At 40.2% G+C, this 23,585-nt stretch overlaps 1 protein-coding gene across 1 annotated transcript in view; it reads left to right on the forward strand.

Moving 5' to 3' along the window:
- The window catches only part of ephb2a (eph receptor B2a), an 85,818-nt gene extending 76,067 nt beyond the window's left edge, over positions 1–9,751 (forward strand). The window contains exons 11-15 of the mRNA XM_053425502.1: positions 1,315–1,530; positions 3,729–3,878; positions 7,166–7,359; positions 7,465–7,620; positions 9,643–9,751. Coding sequence (XP_053281477.1) covers positions 1,315–1,530; positions 3,729–3,878; positions 7,166–7,359; positions 7,465–7,620; positions 9,643–9,751 — 825 coding nt within the window. The remainder of the gene's footprint in view (positions 1–1,314; positions 1,531–3,728; positions 3,879–7,165; positions 7,360–7,464; positions 7,621–9,642) is intronic.
- Positions 9,752–23,585: the final 13,834 nt, after the last annotated feature.

Here is a 23,585-nt window from a genome sequence, read left to right on the forward strand (position 1 = left end):
TACATGTTGGTGAACTTCCAACATATAAAACCATGTGATTGATGCTAGCTGAAGATTAGCCTGAATTGCTAAGAGATGTTTTTTCTAGAACGGTGGCTGTGGGGTAAAGTGGGACAAATGCTGTGGGGTTTACCCCACCATGAAGCACAAGTTAAGTTTATTCTTAAACATATTTTAGTGTTATATTACATTATATATGTTTTATTTTTAATGTCATAAACATTGTAGAAAAGCCATCATGCCAAGAACACACCAAGAAGACAACCTGGGGCCAAACATCCCTCGCAGAGATGGAGAGTGCAGCCGCTGAGGTCATGCAAGGAAAGAAGTCCTTAAGAAAAGCTGGAAGGGATAGAAATATTGACAAGACAACCCTCAAAAGATTCATAAAGAAAAAAGAGAAAGGGGAAGGGGAAGTAAAATCAGTAGCCTGGGGTGCAGTAGCGCGGTAAAGGTAAAGAGAATATTCACAGATGAGATGGAGGAGGAGCTTGCCAAACACTTGAAACAACTAGTTGACCAGTTACATGGCCTTGCTCCAGTTAAGTGCCGTGAACTGGCATTTGAATACGCAGAGAATTGGATTGCCAATTGGACAGAGAAACAATGTGCCGGTGAGCTAGGGTGTGCAAGAGATCACATGAATCATAATAATCATAAATGTGCTTAATTGAACAATCACAATGATTCTGTTACTAGTCCGATATTAGTGGTTGTCAATCTAGCTGTCGGGATTTTAACTATTACAACATGTGTTGTTATGGTATTTTAAAGTGGAAAAAGTAAGTGGACCACTTTACCCCGTAGCTGGGGTAAAGTGGGACACAAGACCACTTTTTTTTAAAACAATCATATATTCACTGCCCTTTGTCCTGAAGACATTCTGATCATTTCCATTGCTAGAAAACATCCTGAATTAATGGGAAATGTTTAAATTTTACTGATATATCATTTTAGCTCGCCTAGAGGGGAGCAAATGTAAAAATGTCCCACATTACCCCGCTCTCCCCTACTGGCCTGATAGTTACTTGTAAACACTAAGTATATTTCCTAATATACAAGTTTGAACTGCTGAATATTTTGGTAATCTTCACAACCCACTGTTAATTTCAGCTATGAAAATAAAATCATCACCAATCATTGACAATAATATAAGAATTACAGAGAGCATGTGGTGAGGCAAGGAGCTCACATCTCAAAAAAGTATCGAGTGGTTAATGTTTAGGGCATTTGTTACTCAATATACAATAGTGAGTAATGTTTATTCATCTGCATTATTCAATTCAACACTAAGTAAACGTTTTTTTCTTCAAGCAAAATGACGGGCAGTTCACAGTGATCCAGCTGGTGGGAATGCTGCGTGGTATAGCCGCTGGCATGAAGTACCTGTGTGACATGAACTATGTCCATCGTGATCTAGCGGCCCGGAACATCCTGGTCAACAGCAACCTAGTGTGCAAAGTATCTGATTTTGGTTTGTCACGCTTTCTTGAGGATGATACTTCAGACCCCACATACACCAGCGCTCTGGTAAGTCTTCATCAGAAGATAAAATAAGCTTTGGTGATGACCCTGTATCTATTGATGACATCAGGTTTATAAATTCAATTTCAGACTAGTTGAAAGGTGTCATGTCCATTTAGCTGTGTCAGTGGATGTGGAATATGGTATTAATCCATCTATAGGCCTTTGAAAACCATGTTTACTTATTCCCCTGCCGGCTCTAATAGTAATGGAACATGATATAAATGTAGTGTATTGGCAGCGATTTGGAAGCTCGGCACTGCAACTTGGAACCTAAGCTGTAGTTAGCCAGGCCCCTTCAGCCGCTGCATAGCCAACTAGCTTATACCCAGCTATCAGTGCCTCAGCATCTTCCGAGCAGCCAGGAACCCAGGGGAGCTGTGAAACTGTCCTGAGGGGGCATTGTGCTAAGTCAAAGCCCATGATTAAGGAAGCACCAATTCAATGTTGTCATTGGCGACTCAGTTTAAAAAGTTAACATCAGTAGTGACTATAGTCTATTGCATTCCAGTGGCCAGAGTAGGCGACATCGAATCCAAACTGAAGCTGATGGCTAATTGTAAAGTTAATATGGTAACATTGAAATTAACATCAGCAGCAATGACTGTGTGTGTATTTGCTGTAGGAGGAGTTTGTTAAAATACAATGTGTGGAAGTGGCAAAAACTTCACAACTTAAATCAAAATGACTGACTTCCATTTAGGTTTAACTATAACCCCAAGAGACTTTGTTGTAAGTTTGCTTGTTACACATAAGTTTACAAATTTTTGTGACTCTAGGCCAGGGGTAGGCAACCTTTACTATCAAAAGAGCCATTTTGCCCCCTCTTCCCCCAAATTAAATCTGTCTGGAGCCGCAAAACATATTTGATAACACAGGTTATAAAGTTATATATATAGTTATACAATATATATAAAACCAAAGTTTGTTGCATTTATTAAATTGCTATTTTTACCTGTTACAAAAAAGGAAAACACCAAACTCTTATGAAGAGGAGAACAAAATACATGTGTAGCCCTACTTTGAAATAAATTCAACACAGAACTATGCTTTTTTTGCTCATATCCAGCTTGGTACTTTTCAGCAGATGCTGTGTGTTTGCTCTGGAAATGTCTTTAAACATTACATTTTTTGTTGCTAATCCCTCGCCACATATCAAGCATACAGGTTAACCTGCATCGTTGGCAGGGAAAGCAAATAAATCTGTCCACGCAGAATTAAACTCTCTATTTTCCTCCCAGACTTTTCTTTTTGGGGATTTATCCATGGTTAGTTTACCGAGGCCGGGGGTCGGACACTATAGATTAGCGACCTGCAGGGAAGAGAGCCGGGCTGTAGACGTAATAGGATGTGACGCATATTTTAGTTGACGAAATATTAAAACAAAACGTGAGAGCAGGTCAGACTGGAGGCGGACACCGAAACTGAAGCTCGGTACAAACCAAATGCAGCTTCTCCTCTGATCAAGAAGCTGTTGAGCTGATCTCTGAGCAGCTGTGACCAGAGAAACTCTGTGTTTCCACTGTTAAGAAGCAGCCGGTCAGTCGCTGAGCTCTGATCTCACTGAGTGAGTCTCTGAGCAAGTGAGCGTGGGCGGGGGGCGGAGCCACACACACACACATACGCCCGCTCCTGCTATTTCATGACGGCCTAATAAGATGATGATTTAAAAAATGAACGTAAACGTGATGTTCACTCACGTTCATCATATGAAAACTGATTCGCTAAGTTCTCCGTTCGCGAAAAATATGCGCAACATGCACAGCACTTTACAGGGAGCCACTGCAGAAGGGCTGAAGAGCCGCATACTGCACCGGAGCCGCAGGTTGCCGAACCCTGCTCTAAGCAATGCGTGCCACAGGGGATGCTTTGTTGAAATCTTATAGGGGATGCTATTGAGCTATTTTACAACACCCACTATATATTGGCACACAAAAAATTGTCAGTGATGAACTCTTATCAAGCAATATGAGTTTGGGGAAAGTTTGAGCATGAACTGTCTATTTAGAACATCAACCAACTTTCTTTGTCATGACGAAACATTTTGAAGCCATGCTACAGATGAAAACAAAAACTTGAAGGACACTTCCTCATAGACATCGTTAGATTGCACTGAGCAATTTTGAAATGATCTTGCAAATTCTATAGAAGGACTTTTTTTAAATACAACACTGTCTGTTTACCTCCACACTTGCTTATCCCAGGGGGGAAAGATTCCCATTAGGTGGACAGCACCAGAGGCTATCCAGTACAGAAAGTTCACCTCTTCCAGTGATTGTTGGAGCTATGGAATCGTCATGTGGGAAGTGATGTCATATGGAGAGAGGCCCTACTGGGACATGAGCAATCAAGATGTGAGTAATGCCCTTTAGAACAAGCAGTATTTACATTCTAGTACATATAACTGAACTGTCATAGAAAGATGATAAGCTTGTCTCCTTTATGATTTGTCGATGCCAATGACTTTAATAATTTAATCATTTTAATTGAATTTTAATTAATTAATTGTTTAATTTATAAATTAATTGACTTCCTTTGTAAAATTATAGATTTATAGAAATTGAATTAAAACAGAAATTAATTTAGATAACAAATTTAATTGAATCTTATGTGAAAATTATTGTTTAATTCTTAATTGAAAAGGAAAACAGATACATTTATTAAAATTAAATAATAGATATTCTAGGTTTCTTTAATTATCAATATTGAAATAACAGCCCATCATTATGTAAAATACTATTTGGTGCAGATGTATCAGATGAGAATACTGAATCTTTTGATTGTGTCCAGTACAGAGATCCCAGCTGAGAACAAATACCACAAAAGCAATTGGGAAACCAAGTCCTGTCATTATAAAGTTTACTCTGAAACAGCTCCAACCATCGCATTTACATTTTTATCAAGTTATTATACTTATTTTATGAGACAGTCTTCTTGCGCCTGTACATTGTAAATTGTAGCACAGTTGTAACATTTTGGTGAACAAAACCAAGTGGCCCTTTGAATGCAGAAATTACTAGCTTGCATTAAGAGATAGTTCACCAATTAATATTCACTCATTATCTACCGACCCCTAGGCCGATTAGGGGGTGGGTGAAGTCAGGGCCAGCCCTGGCAATGTTGGCGCCCTAGGCGAGATTTCAGATTGGTGCCCCCCAACATACACACGCAAATTGTCATGCATCCCCAAGAACTGTAAACAGATGCACACACAGGCAGACAAAATTGTAAGGTATAAAAAATTATAAAAATATACCATAAAAAATATAAAAAGAGTCTGAAATCTGCTTTACTGACAGCAAATCATGTCATGCCGACAAAAATAACCATTAATGATGTCCACAATCGGGGTGATTCTTACCTCTATATTGTTCTTTCTTCTCCTCCTCTACTTTGCGTTGCTTTCTGAATTGTGCACCGGATAATTTAATAATTTTTTGACTCATATTCGACTCTAACCATTGAGCGTGTACGTCAGGGACACACCTGAGGCGGAAGGGCAAATTCTCGTGCGAGCAGCCGCCTGGCTGTTCACACAGGAAGCGCATTTCTCACCCCCCCACAAGAGATTATGTGCTTCTGTGTGTCTGTCTGTTTAGACACAACTGACAAATGTGTGTATTAATTACATAATTAAAGATGGGGAAATTTCCTCATGTTGGGGCAAAAATCTGCGAAATTGAAACTCCAGAAGAACAGCGAGAAAATCGAAAGCATGGGATGCATATTTAATCGTTTATATAATATATCACCTATATCGTCTAAAATCGATTTTCAGTGGGTTTTCCAACCCGATTTGCTCGCGGCGAGCGCAAAAAAGAAAAAGAGCAGACCCTGAAACCATCGCTGCAAGTCACGAGCTGGCCGCGGTGCTTCCCAGCGCTTCCCGGCAGGTGCCGGTGCGAACAGCATGGGTGCGGAAAGGAGGTGGACAGCTTTTCATGGTGTTTCGCGGCGCTTCTACCTTCGATGCATCCCTGGGGTTAGAGAGTGATGGTGTGACTTGAATGTATTGGTTTACATTGCATTTGTCACATCATGATAAATCAGTCTGTTGTGGCGCACTTTCACATTGTGCGCCCTAGACAACCGCCTATGTCGCCTATGCCAGGAGCCGCCCCTGGGTGAAGTGTTTGAATGAACAAAACACTTTTGCAGTTCCAGGGTTAAACAGTGTAGCTTATTGCTTACCTAACTTCAGACGTCATAAAACAACAGAATAAACATAACATGCATCCATACTGCTCCTGTGGTGTCATCCAGGTGTCCGCAAGCCCTGACCTTCATATTCCACTCGAAACAAGGTCATTTGCACTGTGTTCACAGCCTAAAAGACCACCAGAACCGAGTAACGCCGGGTTCGCACTGGACGCTGAAGCGCAGCGTAGCGCTAGTAATATCACACGTTAACCCAGTAGTAAAAAAGCATATACTTACTTGTTGCTCCAACATTAACTGCAACAGCGTCCCAACATTTGTCCTTTTTTTGGTGCTGTCTTTTTACAACATGTGCCGAGGATCATACAACTCACTGTACTTCTCCACTTCAATTATTAATTTAATGTCGTCCATCTTCAAGAATTTCTCCGCTGTTTGCGCCGTTCAATGTCGTTATCTATATGACTGCCTGTGTGGCTGTACTGGATGGGCAGAGGGGGACATTTAATAATGTGATTGGTAAAATTGGTAAAATTAAAACTCCAGGACAACAGAAGGGGAATGCAAAGTATGGGATGCATATTTGATAATTTATATCATAAAATATGTCATCAATATCGTTTAAATCCATTTTTCAGTGTGTTTCCTGGCGCATTACGCTCGCGGTGAGCATGAAAAATAGACTCCGCGCCGAAACCATCGCGGCGCGGCGATTCAGCGTCCGGTGTGAACCGCACAAAGGTTTAACAGGGGGGTGGATAGGAGGCGCCTTTTGACCCCGCCGTTGTATCATAAAGACAGACACCATATTAATAAGTTCATCATTATGTATTGGCATCACAAACATCATTCATTCATTTATTCAATTCAAAGCTTCACACAACAGAGCCAAGGTGTCATTAGAATAACTCTGCCTGTTTTACATTTATTATCCACTTGGTGGCGCAGTAGAGGAAATGAAGCACCATGAAGCTTCGGCCCATGAGTGAACCAATTGGATGGAAAGCGTCAATGCTTCATGAAGCTTCATCTCACCATCACTACATTTATGCTTAAAACTCGGGTGTAAATTACATCGTTTCGAGTCGAATATGAATGTCGGAGCTTGCGGACACTTGGCTGGGTCAACTCATGAAGTATGGAGGCATGTTGTGGCGTTTCTGTTGTTTTATTACGTCTGATGAAGGACTCACCATTTACTTCAATTGTATTGGATTCTGCTCTAACAAAGTGTACCCCTGATACTCCAGAAGTGTTTTAACCAACTCCCATTGGCATAGGGGTGATAAGATAATGAGTTGTCTTTCATTTTTGGATGAACTGTCCCTTTAATGACCAGTAGTCTTATGTGCTTTATATAATGGTTTTGTTTCATTTTATCAAGCTTATTTTTCCAATCGTGTATTTCTGCACCTAAACAGGTTCTTGTGTGTTCCAGTCATCTTCTCTGATATTCACAATTACTATTTATAAATTGTTGTAGGTTATCAATGCAATAGAGCAGGACTACAGGTTACCCCCCCCTATGGATTGTCCCAGTGCACTGCATCAGTTGATGCTGGACTGCTGGCAGAAAGACCGGAACAACCGACCTAAATTCAGCCAGATTGTCAGCACCTTGGACAAGATGATCCGCAACCCCAACAGCCTCAAGGCTTTGACTCCACTGTCATCAAGGTAAAGCAGTAAGGACCTTCATCGCTCACACTGAGAATGGCTTTCACAAATCAACGCTCTCATGGTATTGCTATGTTCTTGTTTTGTCATTTTTCTGTCTTCCAGTGTTCACTTACCTCTGCTTGATCGCAATACTCCAGACTTCTCTTCTTTTAGCACAGTGGATGAGTGGCTGGATGCCATTAAGATGGGCCAGTACAAGGAGAATTTTGTCAACGAAGGATTCACCAGCTTTGAGTTGGTCTCTCAAATGACCACTGAGTAAGTTAGATAAGTTTGAATAGTTATTTACCTAATGCAAATGCAAGAGGTCAAAGAGCCTATATAGACCTGGTATTAACATCCATCCTAAGAGGTCCGATCACAAGAGGTAAGCTCTACATTTGTCTGTTTACACCTTTCTTTACAATGCATTGAGCTACAGCGAAGAAATATTACTATAACTCGAAGAAACGTGATATGGGAGAGTATCTGCGAGAAAGTAAATGCTGTGGGTAAAACAAAAAGAACAACTGATGAAATTAAGAGAAGACATAGGACATAAGAAGAAGACTGTCATGGGAATTTCTCAATAGTCAAGCACAAGTCATTACAATGTCTTTCTGGAAGTTTATTCTACATCTGCAGATGGGCATCAATGTACAAGACCATGGAATAGATTTCATACAATGAGCAATGACATACAGGAAAAGCAACACTTTATACATCTCCAAGCCCCTCCTGGAGAGGAGATAAATGTTATCGATCAACCTCTTTCATGTTAAACAATAGGTGACCCATATCCTGTCACCTAATCTTTCCCAGACCTTTGGAATGTAGCATCTACTGTTCAAGATCCCTTGAGTAGTTTACAAACACAAATCCTCTGTTCTGTTAAGTGATTTGTTTGGTGACCTCGTCAGTGAGGATGTCACATAACAGTCATGAGTGCAACCCTGACTTCTCCGGCAACATTTGTTATCTTTCGAAAACATCAATATCAATCATTGCCCTAATGAGTAAAATTTCTATCACAAGACCAAAAGAAAAATTGCTCATAATAAAACCTCGGCAAATAAAATAGATGGGGGACCGGTGGAAGAGATGCCTCTGACCAATATTTGTGCAGGAGGTGAGAGCTGTGTCCTTTGTGGCACGAGCGCTCAGGCGCGAGACTCGGGCCATTGTAGCCAGATGGAGCGAATTCTTTGGTATATTATAAAACTGTAGTGGCTCAGATTATGTTAGATACATTTGCATCTACTCACGGTCATATGCTTAAAGAGTGTTGCCACATGCGCCCCAGGCCACCTCCAAATGTGGCCTAAGTGTTGTGATCTAAAGTCACAATGGAGACCCATTTTGGTGCGTTCACGTCTGTACTTAGAGCTGTCCACCTGTGATCGGATCACTAAGAATGGATGTTAATAGCAGGTCTGAACAGGTCGTTAAGTCATAGAACATTGAAACACATCACAGAAAACTCATAGTGAATCAACAGTAAGAGTGTCTTTATTTTTAATAATATATGTTTCTGAGTGATATTATTGAATATGTCTGCAATATTTTTTGATTTTAATCATTTACCCACAAACAATAACTCAATTCAAATTAATTGATAGGAAGGAAAATACATGTTTTTAAATAATGTATATTCACCATATGCCAATTTTTTAAAAATAATTTTGGTGTGTTTTGAGAAATCTTTGTTTTTTGCTCAATACTGACACCATTTTTGGTGAAAATACTAACTACACAGCAACTGTAAGTCAAAATGGTTTGCATAGGGTTCAGGCTTCACTATGTATTGCTCAGGATAGTGCGTATAATCCATGGCAGTATGGGATATCTAAGTTATTATTATTATTATTATTATTAATACAATGGTGACCTGTCCAGGGCACATCCCACCTATCACCCAAAGTCAGCTGGGAATGGCTGCAGATCCCACCCAGAAAGGATAAGCATAGATAAAAGCATAGGTGATGGATGGTAAATGGTCTGTATTTATTTAGCGCTGTTGTCTTGATGACTACTCAAAGTACTTTCCAGTACAGGCAGGTTATTGCCATTCACCAATTCAGACACATAATCATACACCCGGGAGGGTAGATGTTTAGTTACAGCCACAGTGATAGGGTAGTCTATTAGAAGCATGAGATGCTGATCTATTCTTCCTTTTTGCTAACACAATAATATAAAAAAAACTGAAATGACCATTTAGACTTGTATTCCTGCATCCACAAAATTTTGGTCTTATGCTGTTTTATAATAAGGTGGAACTTACAAATGTTTTCTCTTCAGGGACATCCTCAGAGTGGGAGTGACATTAGCTGGGCACCAGAAAAAGATCCTCAACAGCATCCAGTCCATGAGGGCCCAGATGAACCAGATCACTTCTGTAGAAGTGTAACTCCACATACTGATGGCTCTGTTTACTATGACATAACCATCACCCACTAACCCTACATTTTCCTGCAACCTCTGAGGAAGGCTGATGACCGCCACACAGTCTGTGGTTTCAATCAAACCTCACCTTCACCCTTGCTCACTCCAAACTCTCACAGAAGGTTCCACAGGCTGCAGCACAGCACAGATGTTCAGTAGTTTTCTTATAGCTTGTTCAGGTAACAGTCATTTCGGGGGTTTGATGTTGTAGTTCACCATAACCACAGCCATCCAGATCCAGTCTTCAAACTACTCTGTCCATGTCCGTTTAATGGGACACCTTTATTCTGTTTTATGGTAACACAGTACACTTGGATTCATTACCACCATCATAAAACTCAGTGGTAAATCAGTTTGTAAAATTGGCCCTGCACTTTGCTATTGTATGATACCTATCGTTGAAAATGATTGAACGTGAAACGCAACACACTAGAATGTAAAATGCAAGCTGGTAGTACCATTTGTTTTCAGTGCAATACATTTATTTACAAATACACATATTGGTGGCTCTTAACTCTGTCAGTGATATTGGTCTTCTAGATTTGGACTGGGAGGCAACGAACCAGTGTTAGAGCCACGGCTTATTTAGTTATTTACAACTGAACAAGTTAAGGGAAAGAGTATCTTCCTTACCTTAACCTAAGTCAAAACATAAAAGTCCCATATTTGACCCTTTGCCTTGGTTTTATTTGAAGTTTGTGGTCTGAAGTACCAAAATCCATGTCATGTAGTTTACATCACCTCTCTCATACGTCTCAAAAGCAGGGCAGTTTGTGTTGCCAAGCACAGGTAACGCATTTTAGCCTATTGTGACTTTGTAAAACCCACCAGTAAATCCAAATAGAGATGGTCACTACTACTAAGTACTAATGTTGGAAGTGATATAGAGCTATACAATAGGGCCTCTAGTCTGGTTCCAGAGCAAATCCCTGGGTACACGTGACTTTCCCCAGTGTTGCATTTCAGAAGTGGTGGAGTCTGCTGCCTCTGCCTCCAGCTCAGTCTTGGAGATTATTTACCCTGACTCATCTCAGAGCTCTGACTCCAGGAGGTGGATATCATCCATTCACTGTGAGTAAACAAGTTTGCAGTCTACTAACTGAGTTATAATAAAAAATGGTTTTCAGTAAAATTGTAACTCAATTGATAAAACCAGAAGAATACCAATACAATTATTACAAGCTAAAAAGATTTGTTGAAAAGACAAAACAAAACCCTAGCAACAGTCCTTAAAAGAGAACGAGCACAAAGTCCAATAATGAATACAAATAAAGTAGACTTTCTCCTGCCCAATAAAACAAAATAAATGTTGGATGCTTGAGCATGGCTAACAAATGTGAAATTTTTGATGGCCTGTTTTAAGGCACAGTGTGTGAATATGGACTGTATGTGTTTTTTGATATATTTAAACTATTTTTTATCCCTGTCTGTCTCCTATATAATATGGGACCTTTGAAATAAAAAATTCACAGCAGACATAAAATGTACACTTGGACACTGCCTTTCGGCATATGGTGAAGGGTCATTGCTACTGTCTAAACAAAGTATATGCTTACTCCTGTGGATAGTATAGATCCACAGGAACTACTTCACCCACACACTCATTAATGTTTATAATGTGAAAGAAACAAACCAAAAAACGTCTGTGTGTCTGCACTGTCCTCATCCACCATCAGAGTAGTGGCTTGAGATGAGTATGCTACTGCCAGTTTTTGATAAATGTGTGTTTTGTATCTATATTATAAGTACACTTGTATGAGCAAAAATGGTTTTACATAATTACATTGCAATGACTATCAATGCTATCGCCAAAGATAAAACATGTCAGTTATCTGTATCTTACCTAATGCTCTAACCTAATGTGCGCATTTGTATCAGGTTTTGCTGATAAGAGACAGAACTGGCAAACAAAACCTGTATGTTGAATCACTCACTGCACATTAGGGTTGGGCAATGTCAACTTAATTGGCATGTGACGATATATGCAGTGAAACAAAGTGATGACATTGTTGTGGGGGGGATGTCTTACTGGCAGACACAAACACCGACTCAGCTGACGTCTCTGACCCGCTACAGTTTAAACAATGAAATGATGCCACAATATAAAGACTGATCACCCAAAAATCTAAACTTGTCTTAAATTAGTCGCTCTATTACTCTCTTGCGCGCGCTGGCACACACAAACGACATTTTGGGAAATTAGACAATCTACTGTATGGAGAGCCAGAGGATATGGCAAGGCGCATTCGGTTTGGCATGATAGACAAAGAGAGGAGCAGTAAATTACTGACAGGGCTAGTAAAAACTTAAAACAACTTTTTTATGGTCCAAACATGTATGAAAAGACCCCAAATGATCGCTGAAAATGGATCTGTCAGATGCTTTTTGACCCATATAAACAGTTGATCACTTTAATCCATAATCACTATATCCACTTTCGACTGTTTTTTTCTACGTTATAGTAGACAGCGTAATTGTAGTCAGAAGTCTGCACTTCTCTGTCAGTGTCGAACGGGGCAGGGGGCGTCACAATGTTGTCTCACCATCATGATGGCTGTCAGCCATCGTCAATTGATTCCAACCCTAGTGCACGTTTAATAAAGTCAATAATAAAGCATAGCTCTTGGCCTTTAGCTTATTTAGATGGTGCTCCTATAAAAGAGATAGTTCACCCACAAATGAACAATTCACTCATTGTCTACTCACCACTATGCCGATGGAGGGTGGATGAAGTGTTTTATGGACACTTGGATGACACCACAGGAGCTGTATGTAGGCCTTTTATCTTTATGTTTTCACAAGAAGAAGTTACACCAGTTATTGCAGCCTTTCAAAACGACCAATACGAGTGTTTTCTGATCGGATGCTTAAGTTGGCAGGATCCTTTTGTTTGCCAGGAGCATTTTGAGTGCTGTGGTTTGGGAAGGTGAAACTGCTTAGAAAAGGGAGAGGATTAAGTTTAAGACTAATGCATTGCTACAGTTGGGGTTTGAATTTGTGAATTTGTGTACCATGATTGCATCATCTCTGATCACAAAAAGGCTTAATTTCCTTCAAAATCTGTGTATATCCCCCTATTGGTTCATAATAACATCATGAGGTTTGGTTCCAACGACTGCTCTAATTATCTCTCCATGTGTATATTCTCCATATGGTTTAAAATGATCTAGCTGAGATGCTGAGTTTCATAAACAACTTTGGGCGAGGATGCTAATGGAGACAAGATTTTTAAACTTCACAGTAACACTAAACAGTCAGAGCTCAATTTTGCAGTTTTTAAAATATGTGCTTTTTATAAAAGAAAAATTAGCTTTTCATAAATGTCAATCAGTCATGTGATGTCTTTTTTGATATTGAGACAATTTTCATAAGAAACCACTTCCTTCTAATGCACCAGCACAAAGAACACATTTACCCACTTACTGTTAATGTTCTGTACATAAGTCTTTTCTAAGCTAAAAACCTTTGAACTTTGATTCTTGTTTGTAAATGGTTATAGTGTTGTCAATTTGTAAAGGGTACAGCACTCAATTTCCCCAAGCTGACAGCTGTTTTGAAGAAATCACACTTTTTAAGATAGTTAGACAAAAGCAGAACTCCCACTAGAAATACAAAGAAGGTTTTATTATTTGTTGTGTCATGTGTTACTCAAACTGGCCTAATATACAATAAGGTAAAGCAGAAAGCAGGGACAGGAGGGTTAATTCAGCCTTTCACTTTGACCTCACTCCTTTAATTGTTATATACAAGAGCACAGTGAGGTCATAAGCTGGAGTTTCTCATATTCGTATAATCTTGAGTAGTTCATTATTTTTGAATGGTCAAACCTCCTGGACTCACGTGATTTGTTGTGTACATTTTCATGACGGCAGTCCTAAAAAGATGCTTCCACATCCCTTTTCCAACTATTTATATTTACACATTCTGCTTTTAACTTTGATATTAAATAGATGTTGTTCAGTCAGATTTTCCATACCAGTCTGCACTACTTTAACATATGTATGTATGTGTGATATTATTGTAACAATTGTCCTATATGTTTTTCAACAACAAAATAACAACTTACTGTACTGTCCATGTGCATAGTATAGCAAATTACCATGCAGCACATTTAGACAATACCTGCATCTGTTATTTGATCTGTGATTGAGACTTTCTGAGAAAATCACAGAGGGGTTTCAGTACTTTCACTCTTAAAGGGGGGGGGGGGGGGGGGAGAGATCTGGCTCATTAGCTTTTAAAGGTACAGGCACTCAAAACCGGTCACTCTGAGGAGGGCTGTTTTAGACAGGGTGAAAAGGGTGCTGTTTTAAATGCCTGGGTGAATGTCTACCATCAATATGGGCTTAAATGACTGGCAAAAACGTAACAGGAATGAAGAATTAAACTATTAAGTTGCATATTCCTTTTTGTGAAAAATATTCACACCAAACAACTGCAAGAGCTGTGAAGAGCAATATAAAGTGGAATTACCGAATCAAATACCGGTCAACTATTAGCAGTGACAGAAGATACTGAAATAGATATTCACTCACAACAATGTTACAGTCATTCCACTTATGTTGTTAATTTTTATGTGAGTTAAGAGCCTAACTCAGTGCTTTAAGCACTGGCTGTCACATCTCTGTGTGTTCAAATACAGAAGATAACTTAACCTGGATATGACCTCTTAATGTACAGTTTAAACTGAACATCACATTTTTGTTGTAAATGTTTTAGTGTTTCAATTTGTTTCCAAATGCAGGCTCATATTTGAACGACACAGTGGCAGCTTCTCAGTGCTCACAAAGAGCTTGATAACATGGTTCTGATGCTCATTTGCCCTCTATGTTTCTGATGTGTGGGGAATTTTTCCAATTCTTGACAACGAAATGGGAAAATTATTTTTTCTGTCTCAGAGTGACCAAGAAAAGTGACAAAGAAAACAAGAACAAATATTTATCTCATATGTGTGTAAAATTTAGCGCTGGAGTTGGGAACATGGCCTGCCTAACTTCAAAAACAGACCAAAACCTCAACAGCTCCCTTATGCACATGTTGTATCTCATTTACCCTCCTTTGCAGAAGAGTAAAGTAGGGTTGCACACTCTGAAACAATTCCATCTGTCCATTTTTTTCTGTGCATTGTCTCAGGTTTCCTTTGGTTCAAACCATACCACCAAACAAGTTCTTTGGACAGACACAACAGTCCAACCATAATGGCGATTATCTTGTATCAGGAATGTCAGTGTTGTCCAATAAATTGGCCATTAGGCAACAAGAAAATAAAATAAAAGTAGCTACATTGTATACTCACACGTCTTTATCAAGAAAAATTGCTGATATGATCTTGTACAATTTTGTAACTTATTTAAATTCAGCATTGGCCCCAAATGGTTTTATTCTGAGCTTTGTTTTCAAACTTGCTAACCATAGTTTAACAAAACTATTTCTGGAAGTCACTGCATGTAACTATTGTTTTTCTAGACCTAATTCCATCATTCAGCATGGAACTGTGTGTGTGTATTTCACAAAGCAGATACAAAATGTTAAGTAGGTGACTGGGTTGGTCAATGGTTTTAATAATGAATAAAATAATAAAACAAATAAAAGAAGCATATTTTTCATAACGTTGACCTAGGGTCAACGTTAATCATGTAAATATGCTTCTTTTTATTTGTACCTATAAAATAATAAAACAAATAAAAGAAGCATATTTTTCATAACGTTGACCCTCCTAATATAGGCAATATAGGTCCTATTCCTTCAAGGCAATATTGGTGCTAAACGAAAAATTCTAACTATGGCGTACCGGGTTGTAATATCAAAAAAAGATAATATTTGTACAAAAAAAACTACAAGTTTTGTGAAATCAACCCGCTATTGCACTTTTGTTCATCCTGAATCTCTTTGATGTTTTTGCTTTTTGTTTTCCTCATCCTAGTCAAGAGATAAGGACAGAGGATGTCCCACCTTGTACAGATTATTAAGCCCTATGAGGCAAATGTGATTTGTGAATATGGGCTATGCTAACTAAATTTGATTGAGCAGTTTTTTTTACAGTTTTTATAGTTAAGGTTATTCTTAAGTCTAAAAAAACTTTCAAAATGTCTTTGCCAATTGCCATATTTTATTGAAGATATAAGGGAATCTAGATTGAAAAAAGCAATATTTACTACAACTCTTCCATTTTGTCCCACCTGTGGTGACCTGTAAAATAATTTTACTTTGTGTAAACAAAAAGCACATGGGACATGAGGGAGCAATGTTAGATTACATGGGGTTACCCAGAGCCAAATGCACGTCTCTTCTCAGCCCTTACCACTGTGAGTCCCATCACTTGGCCTTTGTTTTTATATGTTGAGTTTTTCTGTATAAATGTATATTTGATGGCATACCTTTGAATTTGTATTATTGTTTATGCTGTTGCTGGTTTACTTTGTAAAAAAGCAGGAACATTTGAAATAAAGAGAGATATGAAAACACAGCAAGCTGAGTCTTAAATTTAAAGAAAATTTGAGACCATCATGAGATATGATCATTTCAGTTATAGCATCCCTATGAATGACGATAGGGCCTCAGGCTGCCTCGATGTGTTGATGTGCGATGTTTTGTTAACCGGGAGCTCTTTCACTAGAGAGATGCTCATGAACATCAGGGTCATACCTCCGGCGAATTTATTTCTGTCCTTCATTGCCTCATCTGTCGAAATTTTTGATATTCAGGTCAAAGGTGCCCTCACATTCGTACTGTAGGCTAACGTGCAAGAGACACAATGGAATGCTTTCCGACCAGATTCTGTGTGTGGAACGGACTAACCGGTACTCCTTAGTTATTGTACTCGGCCACAAAATCTCACCCGCAAACTCCCCACATACAAACAATTTATTAAATGCCCGACCAGATAGGAGAACATTCTGGATCACTGTTACGCCGTCCCCCATTTGCTTCCTGCATACAGGCAAAAACTAAAACTCTGCAAACCTGTTGTGAGGACTTCAAAGCAGTGAACCACTGAAGCTGTGGAGGATCTTCAGGGGCCGGTTTTCCAAATGTAATCTGATCGGATTACGGCTATCGGATTGGATCAAATCTTGAAAATGGGTATTTCAAAAGAAAAAAAGGATTCAGAAATTGGATTGGATCACGTAAATCTAATCTTGTTGATCCGGATCAAACCTTGAGTTTGGGTTTTTCAAAACTTTTTGGTAGGATTTGGATCATTTTGATCCCAAAAATCAGGATTAAACTGATCCCAGCAGGAGGGTGGATTCATGGTGGATATCAGTAATAAAACTAGGTAACTAAAATTGGTTAGTTAAATAATACAACATTTATATCATGCATTTTACAGTATTTATATTTATTCATCAATTTCACTTGAATTGTTTAACAGGAAGTACATAAAGTAGGTAGGCTATGTATGCTAGCAACCTTTCAGTACAGCAAATTATAAATTATAAATATTTCGGCCCCATAAAATAATCCCCCAAACAGCTGTCAATATTGAACTCAAATAATAAATTCTGTCTTTGTTCATTAAACATTAATCACACTGACACAATCATCAGTCATGGACAAAAATTTTATCTAACAATTGCATCTCTTATTGGTCGTCCAGTCGGGCCCTTATTCTGACAGAATGCCGGAGGGTGGTCAGTGTCTCCAATGGGCTCAGGTGCATCAGGGACGTCATCACAGAGAGGGACTTTGCACCTGGTCCCGATTTTGTGTAGGACAATGCAAGCAAGTATTATGCTGCATACTTTCTGTGGCTCCACTCTCAAGTAGTTAAGGCATGCAAAGCGCCTCTTCAGAACTCCATTTAAGCGCTCAATGGTGCATCTTGTTTTGCAATGAGCAGTGTTGAAGCGTTCCTGCTCAGGCGTGTTTGCAGCCAGAAAAGGGGTCATCAGCCATGGTAGAAGAGGGTAGGCACTGTCTCCTAATATGATACCATTTGGTCGGTTGGTTTGGAGCTCTCTATATAGAGCGCTCTCCCTCAGGATGCGCGCATCATGGACAGACCCAGGCCACTTCACAACGCAGTTTGTGATGAGGAGCTCAGCGTTGCCCACAAGTTGAACGTTGATTCTGTGTCTCCCCTTTCGGTTTACAAACTCCAAACACCTCATTCTCATGAGGTGCTTGTATGTGCACATGGGTGCAGTCGATTGCTCCAATAGTATTGGGCATATTCCCCAAAAGAAAAAAATTCTGCTTGGCCTAGATGATCTGGTCATCCTTCGGAAATGAAACAAATTCATTAATCAGGCTGGCCAATGCAGTTGACACACTTTTCAGAACATCACAAACAGTTGATTTCTGCAGTGGATCTATACGCTCAACATACACCCTTTGACGGTATCTTCTCCTGTGGTGGCGATGGACAACACCTGCCATGTCACTGCCTCTCTGTGACCTTCTCTCTGAGTCCTCTGAGAAAGGCTGGATATACATATGGCTGTGTAAATTGGTCTTCCCAAACACACCTGTTAGCTTAATTGCTTTGGCTTGTGTTCAATTAATGGAATCATACCCAAGGCCTATGAAATGATGCTTGCTACATCAAAGCGGTGGAACCATGGACTCAAAAAGCCCGAATTTCTCTGCTGCTGAAACCCATGCCCTACTGGAGGGTGTTAGGTGCCATTATAGGTCATTGGTAGGATCTTTTAGTTCTGCCAAGGGTAGTGAAGTGAACAGTAAAATGAAGAAGGAAATTTGGGCTGAAATCACACAACAATGTGAATGCCATTGGGTTTGGACAGAAGAGGACAACAGAGCAACTAAGATTTCGGTGGAAGAATCTTAAGGCCAGGGCAACAAAAGACCACGCTGAAGCCAAGAACAGCCAAACAGGCAACAACCCATATAAGAGGGGTGAATACACAAACATAGTCCTTGATATTATTGGAGGTGAAAAGTCGGAAGCTCTGCATGGGATCCAAGATGTTGCAGAGGATGGTGAGCCTGTGATGACAGCAGAAAGTGAGCCTTCTTCAGAAACATTTATTCTTAATCTCAGCCCTGTAATCGAGGGAGAAGGTCAATCACATGTGGAGCCAGAAGGCCTAGTTCCCACAGGACTCCCAGAGAGAGGCTTAAAGCACCCAAAGACAGATGACGCCTATAAGGTACTTCTGCAAAAAGAGACTGAAAGGGCAGAAGTACAGATCCATCTAGCAGAGGAACAGCTTATTCTTGCCCGACTGCAGCAAACCAAGGCCAGACTTGAGATCCGCCTCCTAAAGGCCAAGCTTGGACAAGCTGGTCTCTCCACAGCAGACGAAGCAGATGATGATGATGAAGAAGAAGGAGAACTCATAAGAAGAACTACTCATAACAAGAACTAAGAAGTAATTTATTTTGTTAAGTATTGAACGGAACAGCAAACAAACAATATAAACATCCCCCTCCATTTAAGCCTTTTTTTATCCAGTTCAAGCCTTTTTTTATCCAGTTCAATTCAATAAATCTTTGTTTGAAACCTGTTCGAAACATCCATAATGTATTTGTGAGTAAAGTATGTATTTATTTATTTATTTGTTGTAGGTCTCAGATGAGTGGACTGCCTGTTTCCAAGAAATGGACAATGGAGGGGGATGTTTATATTGTTTGTTTGCTGTTCCGTTCAGTCCTATTTTCTGTTAAAATAAAGCATATTGGAGTGACCCCACACTATTCTACCTGTTGTTCTTTACATAGCTACATTGTGATAGTCCCATTTAGACCACAGGTAATCCAGATTTGGCAATCCTGAAAAGTTTGAATCCGGATCAGAGTAATCCAATCCCACATTGCTTTGAAAAACCAGCATAAAAATAAAATGGATTACGTGATCCTGGATAGCAGAAAAAGAGATTTCCAAATCTGAATCAGTTTGATCCAGATTAAAACTTCTGAAAAACCGGCCCCAGGTGTGCTTGCACTGTACAGATTGTGAGGTGTTCAGGACTGCTACAAATAGTCTGGACGAATACACAGAGGCTGTGACTTCTTATATCAGCTTCTGTGAGGACAGCTGTGTTCCATCATGCACCAGGGTGAGTTACATTAATGACAAATCCTGGTTCACAGCCAAACTCTAAAAGTTAGCTGTGTTCCATCATGCACCAGGGTGAGTTACAATAATGACAAACCCTGGTTCACAGCCAAACTCAAAAAGTTAAGGTTGGAGAAGGAAGAGGCGTTCAGGAGTGGAGTCAGAGACAGGTTTATAGAGTCAAAATACAGATTTAGCAATGAGGTGAGAGAAGCTAAATGTCTGTACTCTGAGAAACTCCAACACCAGTTCGCAGCTAATGAATCTGCCTCTGTCTAGAAAGGGCTTAGGCAGATTACAAATTGTAAATATCCAGTATCTATACTCCTCAGGAACCTACGCCAGGATCCTGTTTGTGGACTTCAGCTCTGCCTTCAACACCATCATTCGGGATCTGCTACAGGAACAGCTCTCCCAGCTAAGTGTGACTGACTCCACCTGCAGGTGGATCACAGACTTCCCGTCTGACAGGAGGCAACACGTGAGGCTGGGGAAGCATGTCTCTGATTCCAGGACCATAAGCACCGCTTCCCTTCAAGGACGTGTTCTTTCCCCTCTACTCTTCTCCCTGTATACCAACAGCTGCACCTCCAGTCACCAGTCCGTCAAACTCCTTAATTTTGCGGACGACACAACCCTCATTGGGCTCATCTCTGGTGGGGATGAGTCCGACAACCTGGTGACCTGGTGTGATCAGAACAACATGGAGCTCAATGCTCTGAAAACAGTAGAGATGGTTGTAGACTTCAGAAGTAACCCACCCCCACCCAACCCCATCACCCCAAGAAACTCCCCAGTTGTCACTGCAGAGTCCTTCCGCTTCCTTGGCACCATCATCTCCCAGGACCTCAAGTGGGAGCTGAACATCAGCTCCCTTACCAAAAGAGCTCAACAGAGGATGTACATCCTGCGGCAGCTGAAGAAGTTCCACCTGCCAAAGACAATGATGGTGCACTTCTACACCTGCATCATCGAGTCCATCCTCACCTCCTCCATCACCATCTGGTACGCTGCTGCCACTGCCAATGACAACGGCAGACTGCAGCGCATCATCTGTTCCGCTGAGAAGGTGATTGGCTGCATTCGGCCATCTCTACAGCACCTGTTTGCCTCTAGGAACCTGAGGCGTGCAGGTAAGATTGTGGCCGATCCTTCCCACCCAGGTCACAAACTCTACGAGGTTCTTCCCTCCGTCAGGAGGCTGCGTCCATCAGGACGAAAACCTCACGCCTCAAGACCAGCTTCTTCCTGGCTGCAGTTGGCCTTATCAACAAGGCCCAGGACCCCCACCTGACTTGGACTCCTATGAATATGATCTCACACCTGCAACAATGTATGTTTCTTGAACTGTTGAAAATCTATCACAGTGGCTAATTCTGCCCTCAAAAACCACCTTCTTTAATACCCCACAATACAAGGGAAAGGTTGTATTATATATATATACACATCTGTAAATATTCACAGATTGAGATTTTCAAGTAAACACTCAACACCCAAACATATTAACATACATTGTGGTTCTCAGACAGATACAGGTTTTGAACACACGAGGGAAGTAGAGATGATGCCATCCTTTTATTACCATGAAGCTGAAAATGTCATTTTACAACCACTTTTGAATGAATGGGAATCTCCTTTCCTGTCCAGTCCTCTGTCCATCTCCTCCAAGATTCCAGCTGGTGTCCTCCTTCTTGTGCCAGAGCCAATAGGAACATCTTTCCGCTACATGCCCAAACATTTATTCAGCTCATTTCTACTTGTGGCTCTTCACTACTATACTTTTATCAACAGATTTCATTTTTTAGCAATCCTGCTCCAGTGGACAATTTTTTGTGGCATAGTTAACAAAAGCACATACTTGAAAACATTCCAACATTTCTCACTGCATGTCAGGAAAAAAAATCAATCTGAAATGAAACAGTGGCTTCAATAACTGTGAAACGGAATTTGTTTTTTATTACCAGGATCTTAATAAAGTTTATCATCTGATTGAGCTGAGTCACAGGGCAAGCTTGGCATTGGTCTCAAGGTCACTAAAGCTCTTTCAGACATGTGCTGAACTCCGGAGATCCTCCGCAGTATCTTCAGAGGAGGTGTATTTGAGGACGCAGGTGTTCGAATGAGAGGCTCCAGAGTTTCTGCGTGCTTTCACCAGGTGGCACGCTAGTATAAAGTCAGCAGAATACTGATGATGTGACCGTGAGAGAGTGGGGGGGTTAGTAACATTTCTAACATGTGACAGATGCAAAAAAGAAGGAGAAAACAAAACAAACATCTTAGGATGAAAAAGTGGAGCAACAGATGTAGAACCAAGGAAGATGTGATAAGAGCCAACACCAGTGTGCTGTAAAATTAATACGTTACATCCTGCCTTTGTCTGCTGCACTCCCCCTCACCTGAATCCTCTGAGGATTTGTTGTGAATACATCTGAGCAAATAATCTATAATGGGCTGGGGTGGCTCAGGAGGTCAAGTGGGTCTTACACTAAATAGATATTGAAATGTCCTTGGGCAAAATAATAAATACCAAATTGTCGGAATTACAGCATCTGTGTATGTCACATACAGAATTGTTGTTGTGTTTTTAGAGGTTGTTTTGGATCCCTGCGGCTGAGGGGGTAGAGTGGTTGACCTCCTACCAGCAGGTCGACAGTTCAATCCTCAGTCTTCCCCATCTGCATGCCAAAGTGTCCTTGGGCAAGATACTGAGCCCTTTAGTGGGCCCTCGGATAATAATTGTAAGTTTGTCTAGATAAAAGCTTCTGCAAAATTACATGTAATAAATGCATCCTTTTTGCATTTAACTGCTACCAAAGGGGACTTAAACAAAGTGCAATCAATCAATCAAATGTTGATTTGTTTAGCCCATAATTGCAAATCACAATTTGTCTAATAAAACTTGAAAAGTTGAGACAATCCCAGCTCTTTACCCTCAACAAGAGTAGGAACAACTCAAATCTGGGTAGATTTCCACTACTGGACCAACCACAAGCTGGGTTAATATTACCCAGCAAGATGTGTTCAAATATGTGAGGCCCCATGAGAGATAAGTCATACAAAGAGCGTTATAATCTCACACACACCATTATACCCTTAGACAAACATTATTATACTCTTTCATGCATCCTCATAATCTCTCACAAACACCACCATACTATCTTACATGCACCATCATACTATCTTACATGTACCATAATGAGAATAGTAGTATCTGTGAGAGAGAATGATATGATATGTTAATAAAAATAGTAGTGTTGGGTGGTGAGAGTTGGATTGAAACGGAAGTAACAAATTCTCAGTTCCTGATTGGTTATCTTTAATGAAGCTAGGTTTCACTAACATGGCCCAGCCTCTAAATCAAGAGATCCATGAGGGTAGATGGTGCATCACGCCTCCTGAACGATTACAGCAATGTCAGAAATGCTGGATCCACAGAGACCCCCTGTAATACAGCTACCCACGCAAACCTCTTGAAATGCGGCTAGGGTTCGGGTTAACGGCTGTGAGAGTCTCCTGCTCCAGAAATGAATAAAATAAAGAAAAACGTTTTCTGAACATTGAAACCTGTAAACCTTTTGAAAAGTGACCAAAATAAAAATTATGAATCCCTAAAACCAGCATAGTAGGTCTCCTTTAACACAGTATGAATGTACTGCTTTGGTATTGAGACCAGGCTCTCTATGTGTTATTGTCACGACTTGCGGAAAGGAGATGGACCCAGTAGCAGAGGTATATAACAAAAGGTGTATTTAATACAAAAAGAGACTTTAACTAG

The sequence above is a fragment of the Pleuronectes platessa genome, chromosome 6 (assembly GCF_947347685.1).
Source record: "Pleuronectes platessa chromosome 6, fPlePla1.1, whole genome shotgun sequence".
NCBI classification, from domain to species: domain Eukaryota; kingdom Metazoa; phylum Chordata; class Actinopteri; order Pleuronectiformes; family Pleuronectidae; genus Pleuronectes; species Pleuronectes platessa.